The following is a 13,781-nucleotide window of genomic DNA, read 5'->3' as shown; positions in this document are numbered from 1 at the left end:
ACCAGCTCCAACTGCTCCCGGGCCCACCCCGAGCCCTCACTGAGGGGTTCGCCTGGACATTCCTCACTGACAGCCTCTGGGCTCCTCGCACCAACGTCCCCGTCAGTGGGGAGGCCCCTTTAGACGGCGCAGGCGCGTGCAGCCACTGCGATCAGTTAGCAGTTTGGGCCCCAGGGAAGGGCCACCGGGGCTTCCTGAAGCACCTGGCCACCTGGGCTTTTAAAAAATATGTTTATATTTAATATTTTAGGGAGAGAGACAGAAACATCAATGAGGAGAGAGACTCATGGATCGGCTACCGTCTGCACGCCCCCCACTGGGGATGGAGCCCGCAACCCGGGCCTGTGCCCCGACCGGGAATCGAACCGTGACCTCCTGGTTCCTAAGTCGGTGTTCAACCACTGAGCCCTGCAGGCTGGGCTCACCCTTTGCTTTTTTAAAACATATATATTTTATTGATTTTTTACAGAGAGGAAGGGAGAGGGATAGAGAGCCAGAAACATCGATGAGAGAGAGACATCCATCAGCCGCCTCCTGCACACCCCCTACTGGGATGTGCCCGCAACCCAGGTACATGCCCTTGACCGGAATCGAACCTGGGACCCTTCAGTCCCCAGGCCGACGCTCTATCCACTGAGCCACACCGGTCAGGGCTCACCCTTTGCTTTTATGCTCCTTAAAAACAACAGTCCACGCGGCCGGCTCACAGGACCAGAACCCGCCTCACCCCCGAGAAGACCGGCTGCTGCTTTCCTTTTAAGTCGTTTTGTAGAACCGCAGTCTGGCGAGCCCAGCCCTGCACGTGGTTCCTTGGACACTAGGACAACCGTGTCCTGTCGTATTTCACTGCGGCAGGGCCGGCACGGGGCCTGCTGACTCGGCGCCGGGGGCTGTGGCTGGAACGGCGGCTGCAGCCCCGGAAATTCGTCATTTGGGGCCTAAGAGCACGGCCGGAGGGAGCTATGCTCCCGTGGCCTCGCACGCCCCCTCCAAATGTCGGCGCCTCCTACGAGCCCAGATGAAGATCGCTGCTCTCCGTGACATCAGCTTCGCCCTGTTCGTTCCCTCCCCACCCTCCCCCTTGGCTGCGGATCCGATTGCTAAAGAGCGTTAACGCGGATTTGGACCAAACTCAGCTGCTTATCTGGTGAGCGCGTCATAAACAGCAATAAAGCCCGACAAGGGACCCTGGGCCCTCTGGGGGGACGACAGTTTCAGGAGCAGAGCCGCTGGGCTGGTTGGCGGCAGCTGTGCTGGTTGTCACGGCCACCTCCTCCGGGCAGGCCGCCCGGGTTGAGGGGATGATCTTACCGCAGGCGTAGGTGACGGTGAGGTACTTCCTGGCTCCGGGCAGACACGGGCTCCCGAAGTGGTGGTTGTCGACGAGGACTCGGCATCTCTGCCGCCCGTAGCACCTCCGGGCCAGCACGTGCGACGCCGAGTAGGACAAGCAGTCTGCAGGCGGAACAGCAGCGAGAGCGTTAGGCTGCGTCCGGCACACGGCGCCCCGTGGCCCATGCTGTGTCCGGGGAATGAGTACACCGCCGGGCTGTCTCATGTGGACAGTGGCTCTGATGACTCCTGTCTCAGGAAGGCCCCAGCGTGAGCCACCTACCACGGAGGAGCCGGCCTCCGGAGGGCCACGGGCCACAGAGGAGCCACCCCCAGCGCGGGCCAAGTACCACGGCGTGCCTCAGAATGAGAGAGAGAGAGAGAGAGAGAGAGAGAGAGAGAGAGAGAAACATCAGTGATGAGAGAGAATCATGGACCGGTTGCCTCCTGCACGCCCCCCACTGGGGATCAAGCCCACAACCCGGGCCTGTGCCCTGACTGGGAATCGAACCCTGACCTCCTGGGCCCTAGGTCGACACTCAACCAAGCCACACGGGCAGCCCACTTTAAAACGCTGTCTCCTACAAACGGTCCGAGCTCAGTGTGGCCCAGGGTGTGTCAGCCCCGACGGCCTGGGGCCTGCTCCTCCGGTACGTGGCCCTCTGGGGCCTGCTCCTCCTGGTACGTGGCCCTCTGGGGCCTGCTCCTCTGGTACGTGGCCCTCTGGGGCCTGCTCCTCTGGTACGTGGCCCTCTGGGGCCTGAAGACCACTCTGGGTCCCGCACTCTCACCAGGATGAAGCCCCTCGCTCCCTCGGTGACCAGGGCGCAAACCTGCCCGGCCGGCGTGGCTCAGTGATCAGTGACTCTCCCATCACTGATGTTCCTGTCTCTCTCTCCCTCTCCCTTCCTCTCTGAAATCAATAAGGACATTTTTAAGAATATTTTTTAAAAAATAAAGCCGTCTTTCCCTCCCAGCCTGGTTCTGTGTGCTCTCTTCCTGGCCACCTACCTTCCCTGCCCCCCACCCCCGGCCATGTGATGGCGAGGTGCCCCTCCCCCCTGCATGTGAACACGAGGTGCCCCTCCCCCCTGCATGTGAACACGAGGTGCCCCTCCCCCCTGCGTGTGAACACGAGATGCCCCTCCCCCATGTATGTGATGAGGTGCCCCTCCCCGCTGCATGTGAACACGAGGTGGCCCTCCCCCCTGTATGTGATGACGAGGTGGCCCTCCCCCCTGTATGTGATGACGAGGTGGCCCTCCCCCCTGTATGTGATGACGAGGTGCCCCTCCCCCCTGTATGTGATGACGAGGTGGCCCTCCGTTTTGGTCTCCTGGCTGCTGCCTGACACTGGCTCTGAGCGAGCGCCTTCGGAACCTGCGTGTCCTTAGGTGATGGCGGCTGCTCCCAGGCTGTCTTGGCAGCAGGAGCCCTGGCGCCTGGATCTTCGCCTGAGAAGCCCTGGGCCTGCCCGCACTTGGCCCTGGGATGCCCTTCGCTCCCCCTCTGAGGCCACGGCGGGTTCTCCTTCTCTTATTAAGGAAACAGCCGAGTCCCAGGCATCCACCCAGGAAATGTAACTGCGGCCGGACGGAGTGTCCCAGGGGACGCCCAGCAGGGACCTGCCTGGAGCCCTGGAGTTTTAAAGTGGGCCCGGCCGGGTGGCTCAGTGGTTGACGTCGACCTGTGAACCAGGAGGTCAGGTTTCAATTCCCAGTCAGGGCACAGGCCCGGGTAGTGGACTTGATCCCCAGCAGGGGACATGCAGGAGGCAGCCGATCAATGATTATCTCAACACTGATGTTTCTATTTCCCTCTCCCTCTCCCTTCCTCTCTGAAATCAATAAAAATATATTTAAAAACAAAAAGAAATCTTGCCCTGGCCAGTTCTCAGCGGTTAGAGCGTCGGCCTGTGCCTGGAAGGGTCACGGGTTTGACTCCCGGTTGGGGCACATGCCTAGGTCTGGGGTGTGATCCCCAGTGGGGGGCACGGGGGAGGCAGCCAATGGATGTGCCTCTCGAATCCATGTTCCTCTCTCTTCCCTCCCTCCCTTCCTTTCTCTCTGAGAATCAGTGGGCAAAGCCCGCAGGCGAGGATTAGCAAAACGAAAGGGGAACAGAAATCTCTTCCTCCACGGGGATCGCGGCCTCGCTCTCATTCCTGCTGCCTGGGGCGGGGGGGGGGGGGGTCGCACAGGAGGACCCGGTGACCACAGTGACCGGCTCTCAGCGAGGCCTGGACACGCCCCCCCCCCTGGGTCTGAGGGCCGGAGCCGCTCGGCGCTGCTTCCCCACCACCAGGCCCCCCTGAGCCCCTGGAGCCGCTGAGCAGGAGGGAAAGCACCGTGACCTTCCCGAGGCCTCGTGACCTTTCTGAGCCGGGAGAGGCCCTGCCCCTCGCCCCGGGCAGGCACCTGCAGGCCCTGCTTCCGGGGGGAACCCGCGCCCTGCCCCCTCCTCCACGGGGGCTGCGGTCCTGTGGGAGCTGCGGGCGGAACACACACACACACACACACACACACGCACACACACACACACACGCACACGGCCGTGGCTCGGATGTGGCCTGCAGGCATGTTTGGTTTGGCTCCCAGTGTTCTGAAAGTTGGAACATTTCACATGGAAAGAAAACAGAAATGGGTTTCCGATCTCCCGGGAGGTCAGGAGCTGGGACCACGCCGGCCCGCATTCTGGCCGCGGCCATCCACCGCGGCCACCCACCGCGACCATCCACGGCGACCATCCACGGCGGCCACCCACGGCGACCATCCACCGCGGCCACCCACCGCGACCATCCACGGCGACCATCCACCGCGGCCACCCACCGCGGCCACCCACCGCGGCCACCCACCGCGACCATCCACGGCGACCATCCACCGCGGCCACCCACCGCGACCATCCACGGCGACCATCCACCGCGGCCACCCACCGCGGCCACCCACCGCGGCCATCCACCGCGGCCACCCCACCACGGCCATCCACGGCGACCATCCACCGCGGCCACCCACCGCGGCCATCCACCGCGGCCATCCACCGCGGCCATCCACCGCGGCCACCCACCGCGACCATCCACCGCGGCCACCCACCGCGACCATCCACGGCGACCATCCACCGCGGCCACCCACCGCGGCCATCCACCGCGGCCATCCACCGCGGCCACCCCACCACGGCCATCCACGGCGACCATCCACCGCGGCCACCCACCGCGGCCACCCACCGCGGCCACCCACGGCGACCACCCACGGCGGCCACCCACGGCGGCCACCCACCGCGGCCACCCACGGCGACCACCCACCGCGGCCACCCACCGCGGCCACCCACGGCGGCCACCCACCGCGGCCACCCACCGCGGCCACCCACCGTGGCCATCCACCGCGGCAGCCGGCGGCACTACTGGGGGCTCAGCTCCACGCACGTGGCGCCCCCTGAAGGGGAGCCTCTGGCCGCAGGGGCACCTCCTGGGGCTGATTCATCCGCTCAGACCAGGAGCTTAAACCAGATGCTCCGGTGGCCCTGGCGGGGCTGCGTGGGGTTCAGCCTGAGGAAATGGAGCCCCCCACCCCCCGTGGCCGGCGGGCTCCTTGGTTGAGCGTTGACCTATGAACCAGGAGGTTCGATTCCCGGTCAGGGCACAGGCCTGGGTTGTGGGCTCCATCCCCAGTGGGGGGCGTGCAGGAGGCAGCCGATCCGTGATTCTCTTTCCTCACGGATGTTTCTCTCTCCCTCCCTCTCCCTTCTTCTCTGAAATAATTCTTTAAAAAGAGAAAGAAATGGAGTCCCTTCTGCAGAAAGAGGTCCGAGTCCCAGGCGCGTTATCAGCCGCCGTGTCCAGACAGACCAGGTGGCCCCTCGGGTGTCCGGGGCCTTGAGCAGATCGGCCTCGGCCACCTGGGCGCACAGGCCGGCCCGGCGCAGGGACGCTGCCCTGAGGACCAGGGAGGGTCCCTTGTCCTGACAGAGGCCGGAGGAGGGGTGACTTCTGAACACGCCTGTTACCTGGGAGGGGAAGGGGTGTGGGACTCGCTGGTCGCTCCTGGGGCACGCGGCTGGGGTGCCCCTCACCTCTGCCCACCTGGCGGCCGGGCAGCTGGGACAGAGCCCTCTCCCCAGAGCTAAGGCAGCACGGCCGGCGGCCCCCTCGGCCGGCCTGGGTGTGGTCTGCCTCCAACTCCGCCCAGCATCCCGCCCGGCGGGTGACACGCCACGGACACGGCCTGGGCCTGGGCGCCGCCCGGTGACGGCTCGCTGCTCCCGGGGAGCCTGCCTGTGAGGGAGGGCGTTCAGGGCTTTTCCCGATCAGACATGTTACTACGCAGGCGTCCCTTTTAGCTCAATGTTCCCTTTCACTGGGGCCCATGAATACATTGTAGCAATTTAGCCTGTTAAGCAGCTCGTTGCAGATGCTGATGAATGCAGCTCAGTGCCTTGGGCGTTTCAGGGAGGGGGCAAGTCTCCCTGGTGAGGTACAGGTGGGGGGTTAACCTCACAGGGGGGGTGTTTAACCATCACAGGTGGGGGGTTAACCTCACAGGTGGGGGTTTAACCTCACAGGTGGGGAGGTTAACCATCACAGGTGGGGGTTAACCATCACAGGGGGGAGTTAACCATCACAGGGGGGGGGGGTAACCATCACAGGGGGGAGTTAACCATCACAGGTGGGGGTTAACCATCACAGGGGGGAGTTAACCATCACAGGTGGGGGTTAACCATCACAGGGGGGAGTTAACCATCACAGGTGGGGGGTTAACCATCACAGGCGGGGGGTTTAACCATCACAGGTGGGGGGTTAACCATCACAGGTGGGGGGGTTAACCATCACAGGTGGGGGTTTAACCATCACAGGGGGGTGTTTAACCATCACAGGGGGGGTTAACCATCACAGGTGGGGGGTTAACCATCACAGGTGGGGGGGTTAACCATCACAGGTGGGGGTTTAACCATCACAGGGGGGTGTTTAACCATCACAGGGGGGAGTTAACCATCACAGGTGGGGGTTAACCATCACAGGGGGGTGTTTAACCATCACAGGGGGGGTTAACCATCACAGGTGGGGGGTTAACCTCACAGGCGGGGGGTTTAACCTCACAGGTGGGGGTTAACCATCACAGGGGGGAGTTAACCATCACAGGTGGGGGTTAACCATCACAGGGGGGAGTTAACCATCACAGGTGGGGGTTTAACCATCACAGGTGGGGGTTAACCTCACAGGCGGGGGGTTAACCATCACGGGGGGGGGTTAACCATCACGGGGGGGGGGTTAACCATCACAGGTGGGGGTTTAACCATCACAGGTGGGGGTTAACCTCACAGGCGGGGGGTTAACCATCACGGGGGGGGTTAACCATCACGGGGGGGGGTTAACCTCACAGGCGGGGGGTTAACCATCACGGGGGGGGGGGTTAACTTCACAGGCGGGGGGTTAACCATCACAGGTGGGGGTTTAACCATCACAGGTGGGGGTTAACCTCACAGGCGGGGGGTTAACCATCACGGGGGGGGGTTAACCATCACGGGGGGGGGTTAACCTCACAGGCGGGGGGTTAACCATCACGGGGGGGCGGTTAACCATCACGGGGGGGGGTTAACCTCACAGGCGGGGGGTTAACCATCACGGGGGGGGGGGTTAACCTCACAGGCGGGGGGTTAACCATCACGGGGGGGGGTTAACCATCACGGGGGGGGTTAACCTCACAGGCAGGGGGTTAACCATCACGGGGGGGTGGTTAACCATCACAGGGGGGGTTAACCATCACAGGGGGGGTTAACCATCACAGGGGGGGTTAACCATCACAGGTGGGGGGTTAAGCATCACAGGGGGGGTGGCGGTTAATCTTAGGTGCCAGTTTAGTTGTTGGGCTCTAGTGCCCGGTCGTCTGGTCAGACACGTCTGGATGCTGTGGAGAAGGCAGTTTTTGTTGTGGTTTTTCAATCCTCACTGGAGGATGATTTTAGAGAGAGCAGAATGGAGAGGAAGAGAGAGAGAGAAACACCGATGTGAGAGAGACACATCGACTGGTGGCCTCTCACGTGCTCCCGACCAGGGCCAGGAGCCTGCAACCCAGGCAGGTGCCCTTGACCAGAATCAAACCCGGGACCCGTCAGTCCGCAGGTCAGCACTCTGTCCACTGAGCCACACTGGCCAGGGCAGGAAGGTACTTTTTAAACTGTGACTAAAGTTTATTTTTACATATTTTGTGTGACTAACGTTTAAACCAGGAGACTGTGCCTGACGCAGAGCCCTCCAGTGGGGGGCCTCGCCCGCCCGAGCAGTGGAGGCCTGGAGGGCGGAGCCCGAGGTTTTAGAAAAAGGACGTTCTCGGGCGGCAGGTGGGTCTCCGTGGGCCTCCGGCCGGCGTCCTGCGAGCCGGGTCAGAGGCGGACACGGCTCTTCCGCGTTCCTTGCCCGCAGGCCGCCCTGGGCCTGTCAGACTCGGGCCTCACCCCGTCAGCGGCTCCTCTCTCCCCGTGTCTGCTGTTGGCCGTTTCCCGGAGAACCCGGCTGCCATGGCGGAGGGGCCGTGCTGGTCTCAGCTCTAACCCGCCGGCTCCTGAGGGGGCGCCTGCTGACCCTCCACCTGAGTGCAGCCTCGGCCAGCGCTGGGTCCCTGCCCTGCACCTTCCCGGGGCCTGCAGCCTCTCCTCCTCCTGCTCTGCTCTGGCTTCACTGCCTGGCCCACCCCTCCCTGCAGCCCCTCCCTCCCCTCCCCTCCCCTCCCCTTCCTCCCTCCCTCCCCTCCCCTCCCCTCCCTGCAGCCCCTCCCTCCCCTCCCCTCCCCTCCCCTCCCTGCAGCCCCTCCCTCCCCTCCCCTCCCCTCCCCTCCCCCACGCACTGTTCCCGGGAGCACTCGCTCGTCCACACCTGAAACTCGACCCATTAGCCCACCGCTGTCTGCCTCCTCACCGCCCCTCGCCCGCTGCTGGGAGGTCCACTCTGCTCCGTGTGGACTCGTGTGGGCCCACGAACACGCCCGCGCCTGGAGCAGGGCCTTGCATCCAGCAGGCGCTCAGTAACTACTCGGTGAGAAATGAGGGACCATGGCCGGGGCAGGAACATGGGGCGGCAGGAGGCCCTGTGTGGGGGGCTGGTACCTCCTTGCCCTCGACGCGCCCTCTAACCCCATGCAAGCCACGGCGGGACCCACCCCTGCGGGGAGCCCACCTACCGAAGGGGGGCGGCCGGGCCCCCGAGGCGCACAGGTCCGCGTCCTGCGCCCGCCGGCCGTAGGCGGCCGCGTAGATGTTGAGGAACTTGGACGGGTGGCAGTGCAGCTTCAGCTCCTGGCCCTCGCACACCGTCTTGTTTTTCAGTTCATCTGGGGCAGAAACAAAACCGGGGCGTCGTCAGCTCGCGGGGAGCGCCGCCCGAGGGGGCGCCGGGATCCCAGGCCCCCACCCTCGGGGCCACCTGCGCGGCCCTCATGGAGCCCCCTCCACGGCCGTGGGCCCGGCAGGTGCTGCGGCCAGCGGTCTGACGACACGGAGAACGGCCCAGGGACCCGGGGCGGCCACGCCAGGGACGGACAAGCCCTGTTTTCACCATTTAGGATTTCTTTTCAATTGTGTATTTGATCGGGTCAAAGGTCAAATGTTTTCCTGACTCGGCTGCAATCAAGCTATTGGGAGGCTCCCGGCCGAGGAGGCCTGAGCAGCAAACACCGGGCCCTGGGCAGGTGGGACCCCCGAGACCTGAAGCGGATGAAGCTTACGCCCCAACAGGAGCACGAAAGAACATGATTTCCAACACAAATTCCACTTTCTTTTTTATCGATAGTATGTTTTTATTGATTTCAAAAAGGGAAAGGGAGAGGGAGAGAGACATCAGTGATGAGAGAGAATCACTGATCAGCTGCCTCCTGCACGCCCCCCACTGGGGATGGAGCCTGCAACTCAGGCCGGTGCCCTGACCGGGAACCAAACCTGGGACCCGTCAGTCCACAGGCCGACGCTCAACCACTGAGCCACACCACAAAGGGCCGAACACTGGCTTCGAGGCGGGCGCCCTCCCAGCCGGGAGAACACCCAAAAATGTGAAGAATGCCTCCCGGGGCAGAGCAGGCCGGGAGGGAGGGCAGGAGAGGGCAGGATGCCAACCCGGCCGATCTCGGCACCTGGAGATGCTTCCAGGATGGGCGCCTTCCTGCGCCTCCTCCCTGTCTCCTCCAGAATGTTCTAAGTGATAAGTTCTATTTTGAAGGCACCACCTCCCCGAAGTTCAAGGCCGTTCACGAGAGGCAGCCCGAAGCCAGCCAGGCTCTCCCGGTAACACTAACCCGCGGGGCGGCCTCCAGCGATCACCCCGATTACGGGCAAATCGCCACCTGGACTGGGGGCCGGGGTGTCCCGACAGGCGGGGGTGACGGTGTGTCTCGCTGACTCACCCTGTTCCTCGGGAATGTGCTAAGTCACCGTCGCCCGAGAGTGACATTTCTGGGTTCTCAGGACCATGGGGCCACGGACATAACGGCTCCTTTTCTAGGTGAGCGAGCGCTTGTCTCAGAGGCAGGGAGCGCTCACTGGGTGCGGGTTAGACAGGTGCGGGCGGCACCGGCCCCAACAGGGCTCAATGGGGAGAGCAACGGGCCCGGGCCGGGAGGAGGCGGAGCCAAGACTCTGCTTAAGGGACAACAGCAGCCCGGCCGGCCGGTGTGGCTCAGTGGTTGGGCATCAACCCAGGAACCAGGAGGTCACGGTCCGATGCACGTCAGGGCACAGGCCGGTTGTGGGCTCCATCCCCAGTGGGGGGCGTGCAGGAGGCGGCCGATCCATGATGTTCTCTGCTCAATGTTTATCTCTACCCCTCTCCCTTCCTCTCTCTCTAAAAATCAATGAAAACATACATTTTTTAAAGGAAAACGGCAGCAAATGCTCCGCACGGAGTTACCGGTCGGAGGCCAGTGCGTGCGACGCGGCCCAGCCTCGGGGACCTGCCGGGTGCGGACGTGTCGTCACCGCCGCTGTTCACGCTCCAGTGCGGGCGAGAGGACCGCGCAGCCCGTTTCAGTGGCTTTTAGAGAGTTTAAGTTCTTACAGGCAGCGCGCCCGGCTGCTGCTGCGCCCAGGCCAGACCGTACCCCACCCTCCCAGCCACGCGCATGTCCCTGCCTTTCAGCCATTCACACCGAGTCCTGGGGCCTGAGGGAGGTTCCCGTCACTGCCCGAGCCCACACGGCAGCTACACGGCAGCCGGGCCCCCTGGGAGCAGGAGCAGCGGGTCCCGGGGACCCAAAGCCGTGCCCCTGGGCCCGAAGCACAGGCCGCCTTCTCATTCGGGCAGGGCTTCCCGACAGGAGCGCTGGTCCTGCATTCGCCCGAGACCCACAGCATCAGGGCAGCTGGGTGCAGAGTGGGCAGGCTTTCCAAACGCAGGCGCGGTCAGCACGCACAGGGACGCAGGCACCAGTCAGCATGCACGTGGGCACAGGCATGGGTCAGCATGCATGTGGATGTGGGCACGGTCAGCACGCACATGGGCACGGGTACCGGCATGGGTCAGCACACACGTGGGCACGAGCACAGTCAGCATGAATGTGGACACGGGCACCAGTCAGCACGCACAGGGACGCGGGCACGGTCAGCACGCACAGGGACGCGGGCACAGTCAGCACACACGTGGGCACAGGCACAGCATGGGTCAGCACGCACAGGGACGCGGGCACAGTCAGCACACACGTGGGCACGGGCACTGGCACGGATCAGCACGCACAGGGACGCGGGCACGGTCAGCACGCACCTGGCTGTGAACTCACACTCGCACCCACGCAAACCCACACCCAAGGAAAAGCCGGAAGGAGGGCCCACGTCGCAGCCAGGGTGTTTCCGCGTGAGCTGAGGCTCACGGCACGGGGGGCGGAGGCCCGGAGCCGCGGTCCCGCGGGCACTTACTCGGCTGGCACTTGAAGGACACGAGGAGGTACTTGCTGCTCCCGGGACAGAGGTCCGGCCCGAACACCCGGCTGTTGACCAGGAGGCGGCAGGCGCGCTGGTCCTGGCACTCGTCCAACACCTTCTGGCAGAGGAGACGCACAGGCTGGTGACCGGCGGCTGCGGGGCCCACACCTGGGCCGGGCTCGGGCTCGGGGAGCGCACAGCGGGCCCAGCGGCCCTCCGAGCAGCCCCGCGTCCCCGCGTCGGAACCACTGCCCACCGGCCTCGTGCTGCAGGCTGGGAGGCCGAGGGCTCTCTGGGACCAGGAGGCCCGGGCACAGCTCCGCACCCTTAGGGACACAGCAGAGCTAGCACCTGGGGGGCCTGAGCGACCCCACCCCAAGCCCAGCCGACAGGTGGACACGGAAAGCAGGTTCCCACCCTGAAGGGACAGAAGAGAGAGAGACAGAGAGAGACAGAGACAGAGAGAGAGACAGAGACAGAGAGAGACAGAGACAGAGAGAGACAGAGACAGAGAGCGACAGAGACAGGCAGGGAGAGAGACAGAGAGATAGAGACAGAGAGACAGAGAGAGACAGAGACAGAGAGAGAGACAGAGACAGAGAGAGACAGAGACAGAGAGAGACAGAGACAGAGAGAGAGAGAGACAGAGAGACAGAGAGAGAGACAGGCGGGAGAGAACCACGGGCCCGTCTAACACCCACGAGGCGCAGTACCTGGAAGGTGGTGGGCGCCACGCAGGTCAGGCTGTCCCCCTGGGCGGCCGGGCCCTGGCCACTGCACGCCCGGTGGTCTTGCCCGTAGAAGGCCGACTGGACGCTGATGGAGGAGTGCCGCGGGCACTGCAGGCTCAGGTGGTCCCCGTCACAGGCGTAGGCCGTGTGGTTCTGCAGGAGTTTGGTCAGGTAGCCTGGAAGGCAGCCACCGGTTACCAGAGGTGGGGGCTCACCGCTCCTCCCCGGGTCGGGAGGGGGTCACAGGTCGGGAGAGGTCACGGGTCGGGAGGGGGTCACAGGTCGGGAGGGGGTCATGGGTTGGGAGGAGGTCACGGGTCAAAAGAGGTCACAGGTCAGGAGGGGGTCACAGGTCGGGAGAGGTCACAGGTCGGGAGGAAGTCATAGGTCAGGAGGGGGTCACAGGTCAGGAGGGGGTCATGGGTCGGGAGGGGGTCACGGGTTGGGAGAGGTCACAGATTGGGAGGAGGTCACAGGTTAGGAGGAGGTCACGGGTTAGGAGGGGGTCACGGGTTAGGAGGGGGTCACGGGTCGGGAGGGGGTCATGGGTTGGGAGGGGGTCACGGTTCGGGAGGGGGTCACGGGTCGATTAAGGTCGGGGCACAGGCCCAGGTGCGGGCTCGATCCCCAGTGGGGCCTGCAGGAGGCACTGATGAATGATTCCCTCTCATCACTGATGTTTCTCTCTCTCTCCCCCCCTTCCTCTCTGAAATCAGTAAAAATATATTTAAAAAATGTGCCCCCCGAATCCATGTTGACTGGGGACCTCAGAGCGTGTCCTTGTTTGGAGACCGGGCCCTGAGGGGTCGCTGTTGGGGGGGTGCGGGGTGGACGGGCCTTTACAGCCCACGACGGGTCCTTCGGAGGAGAAGACGCAGAGGACGGACGCGTGTGAGGACGGGAGTGACCAGCGCTGGGGACCCTCCCGGCCCTCAGGGCAGCCGGCCCTGCGACCCCTGGTTCAGACGGAGCCTCTGGTCTGGGAGGGAAGGAGCTCCCGTGTCTCCCCTCCCGGTGTGGCCGTCACAGCCTCAGCCTCCGACACCGGCCCCGAGCCGCCCGGCGCTCCTCCCGCTCCCCCTCAGCCCGCCGCGGGCAGGGCCTGGGCCCCGAGGGCTGAGGGTGGACGGCCGGGCTGGTGGGCAGGGCCTGGGCCCCGAGGGCCGAGAGTGGACGGCCTGGCTGGTGGACAGGGCCATGGCCGTGAGGGTTGAGGATGGACGGCCTGGCTGGTGGGCAGGGCCACGGCCCCGAGGGTTGAGGGTGGACGGCCTGGCTGGTGGGCAGGGCCACGGCCCCGAGGGTTGAGGGTGGACGGCCTGGCCGGTGGGCAGGGCCACGGCCCCGAGGGCCGAGGATGGACGGCCTGGCTGGTGGGCAGGGCCACGGCCCCGAGGGTTGAGGGTGGACAGCCCGGCTGGTGGACAGGGCCTGGGCCCCGAGGGCCGAGGATGGACGGCCTGGCTGGTGGGCAGGGCCACGGCCCCGAGGGTTGAGGGTGGACGGCCCGGCCAGCGGGCGGCCTGGCTGCCTCTCAGGAAGGAGGAAGGAGGTCCGGCCGGAACGTGGATTCCTTTCCGCCTCCTCACACCTCAGTCCCTGGGGCCGGGAGCGGAGCCAGGGACTTTCTGGGAGGCGTGGGGGTGGGGGAGCCCTCGGCCCCGGGGGTGGGGAGGAAGGCAGCGTCAGAACCGCCGGGTTCCCACAGAGACGGCCGTGCCGAGTCACTCCCGTCGGTTTCACAACCTCCAGAACCACTTCTGGGCCAAGGCCCGGCCAGTGGGTCCCCTGAAGCCCCGGCAGGAGGGACCGGACGGCCCGGTGTCC

The 13,781-nt window shown here is 64.7% G+C and overlaps 1 protein-coding gene across 2 annotated transcripts in view; it reads right to left on the bottom strand.

Moving 5' to 3' along the window:
- EVA1C (eva-1 homolog C) overlaps positions 1–13,781 on the bottom strand; it is a gene marked incomplete at its 5' end in the record, with an annotated part of 36,573 nt that overhangs the window by 6,072 nt on the left and 16,720 nt on the right. Inside the window, 4 exons of one of the 2 annotated variants that reach the window (XM_081087170.1) lie at positions 1,312–1,455; positions 8,499–8,648; positions 11,218–11,341; positions 11,937–12,130. In XM_081087170.1, coding sequence (XP_080943296.1) covers positions 1,312–1,455; positions 8,499–8,648; positions 11,218–11,341; positions 11,937–12,130 — 612 coding nt within the window. The remainder of the gene's footprint in view (positions 1–1,311; positions 1,456–8,498; positions 8,649–11,217; positions 11,342–11,936; positions 12,131–13,781) is intronic. The other variant, XM_081087169.1, reaches the window with a different exon arrangement.

The sequence above is a fragment of the Myotis nattereri genome (assembly GCF_964212035.1).
Source record: "Myotis nattereri genome assembly, chromosome: 3".
In the NCBI taxonomy this organism is placed as follows: Eukaryota; Metazoa; Chordata; class Mammalia; order Chiroptera; family Vespertilionidae; genus Myotis; species Myotis nattereri.
The sequence above is the reverse complement of the archived record's forward strand: the minus strand, read 5'-3'. Positions and strand labels throughout refer to the sequence as shown.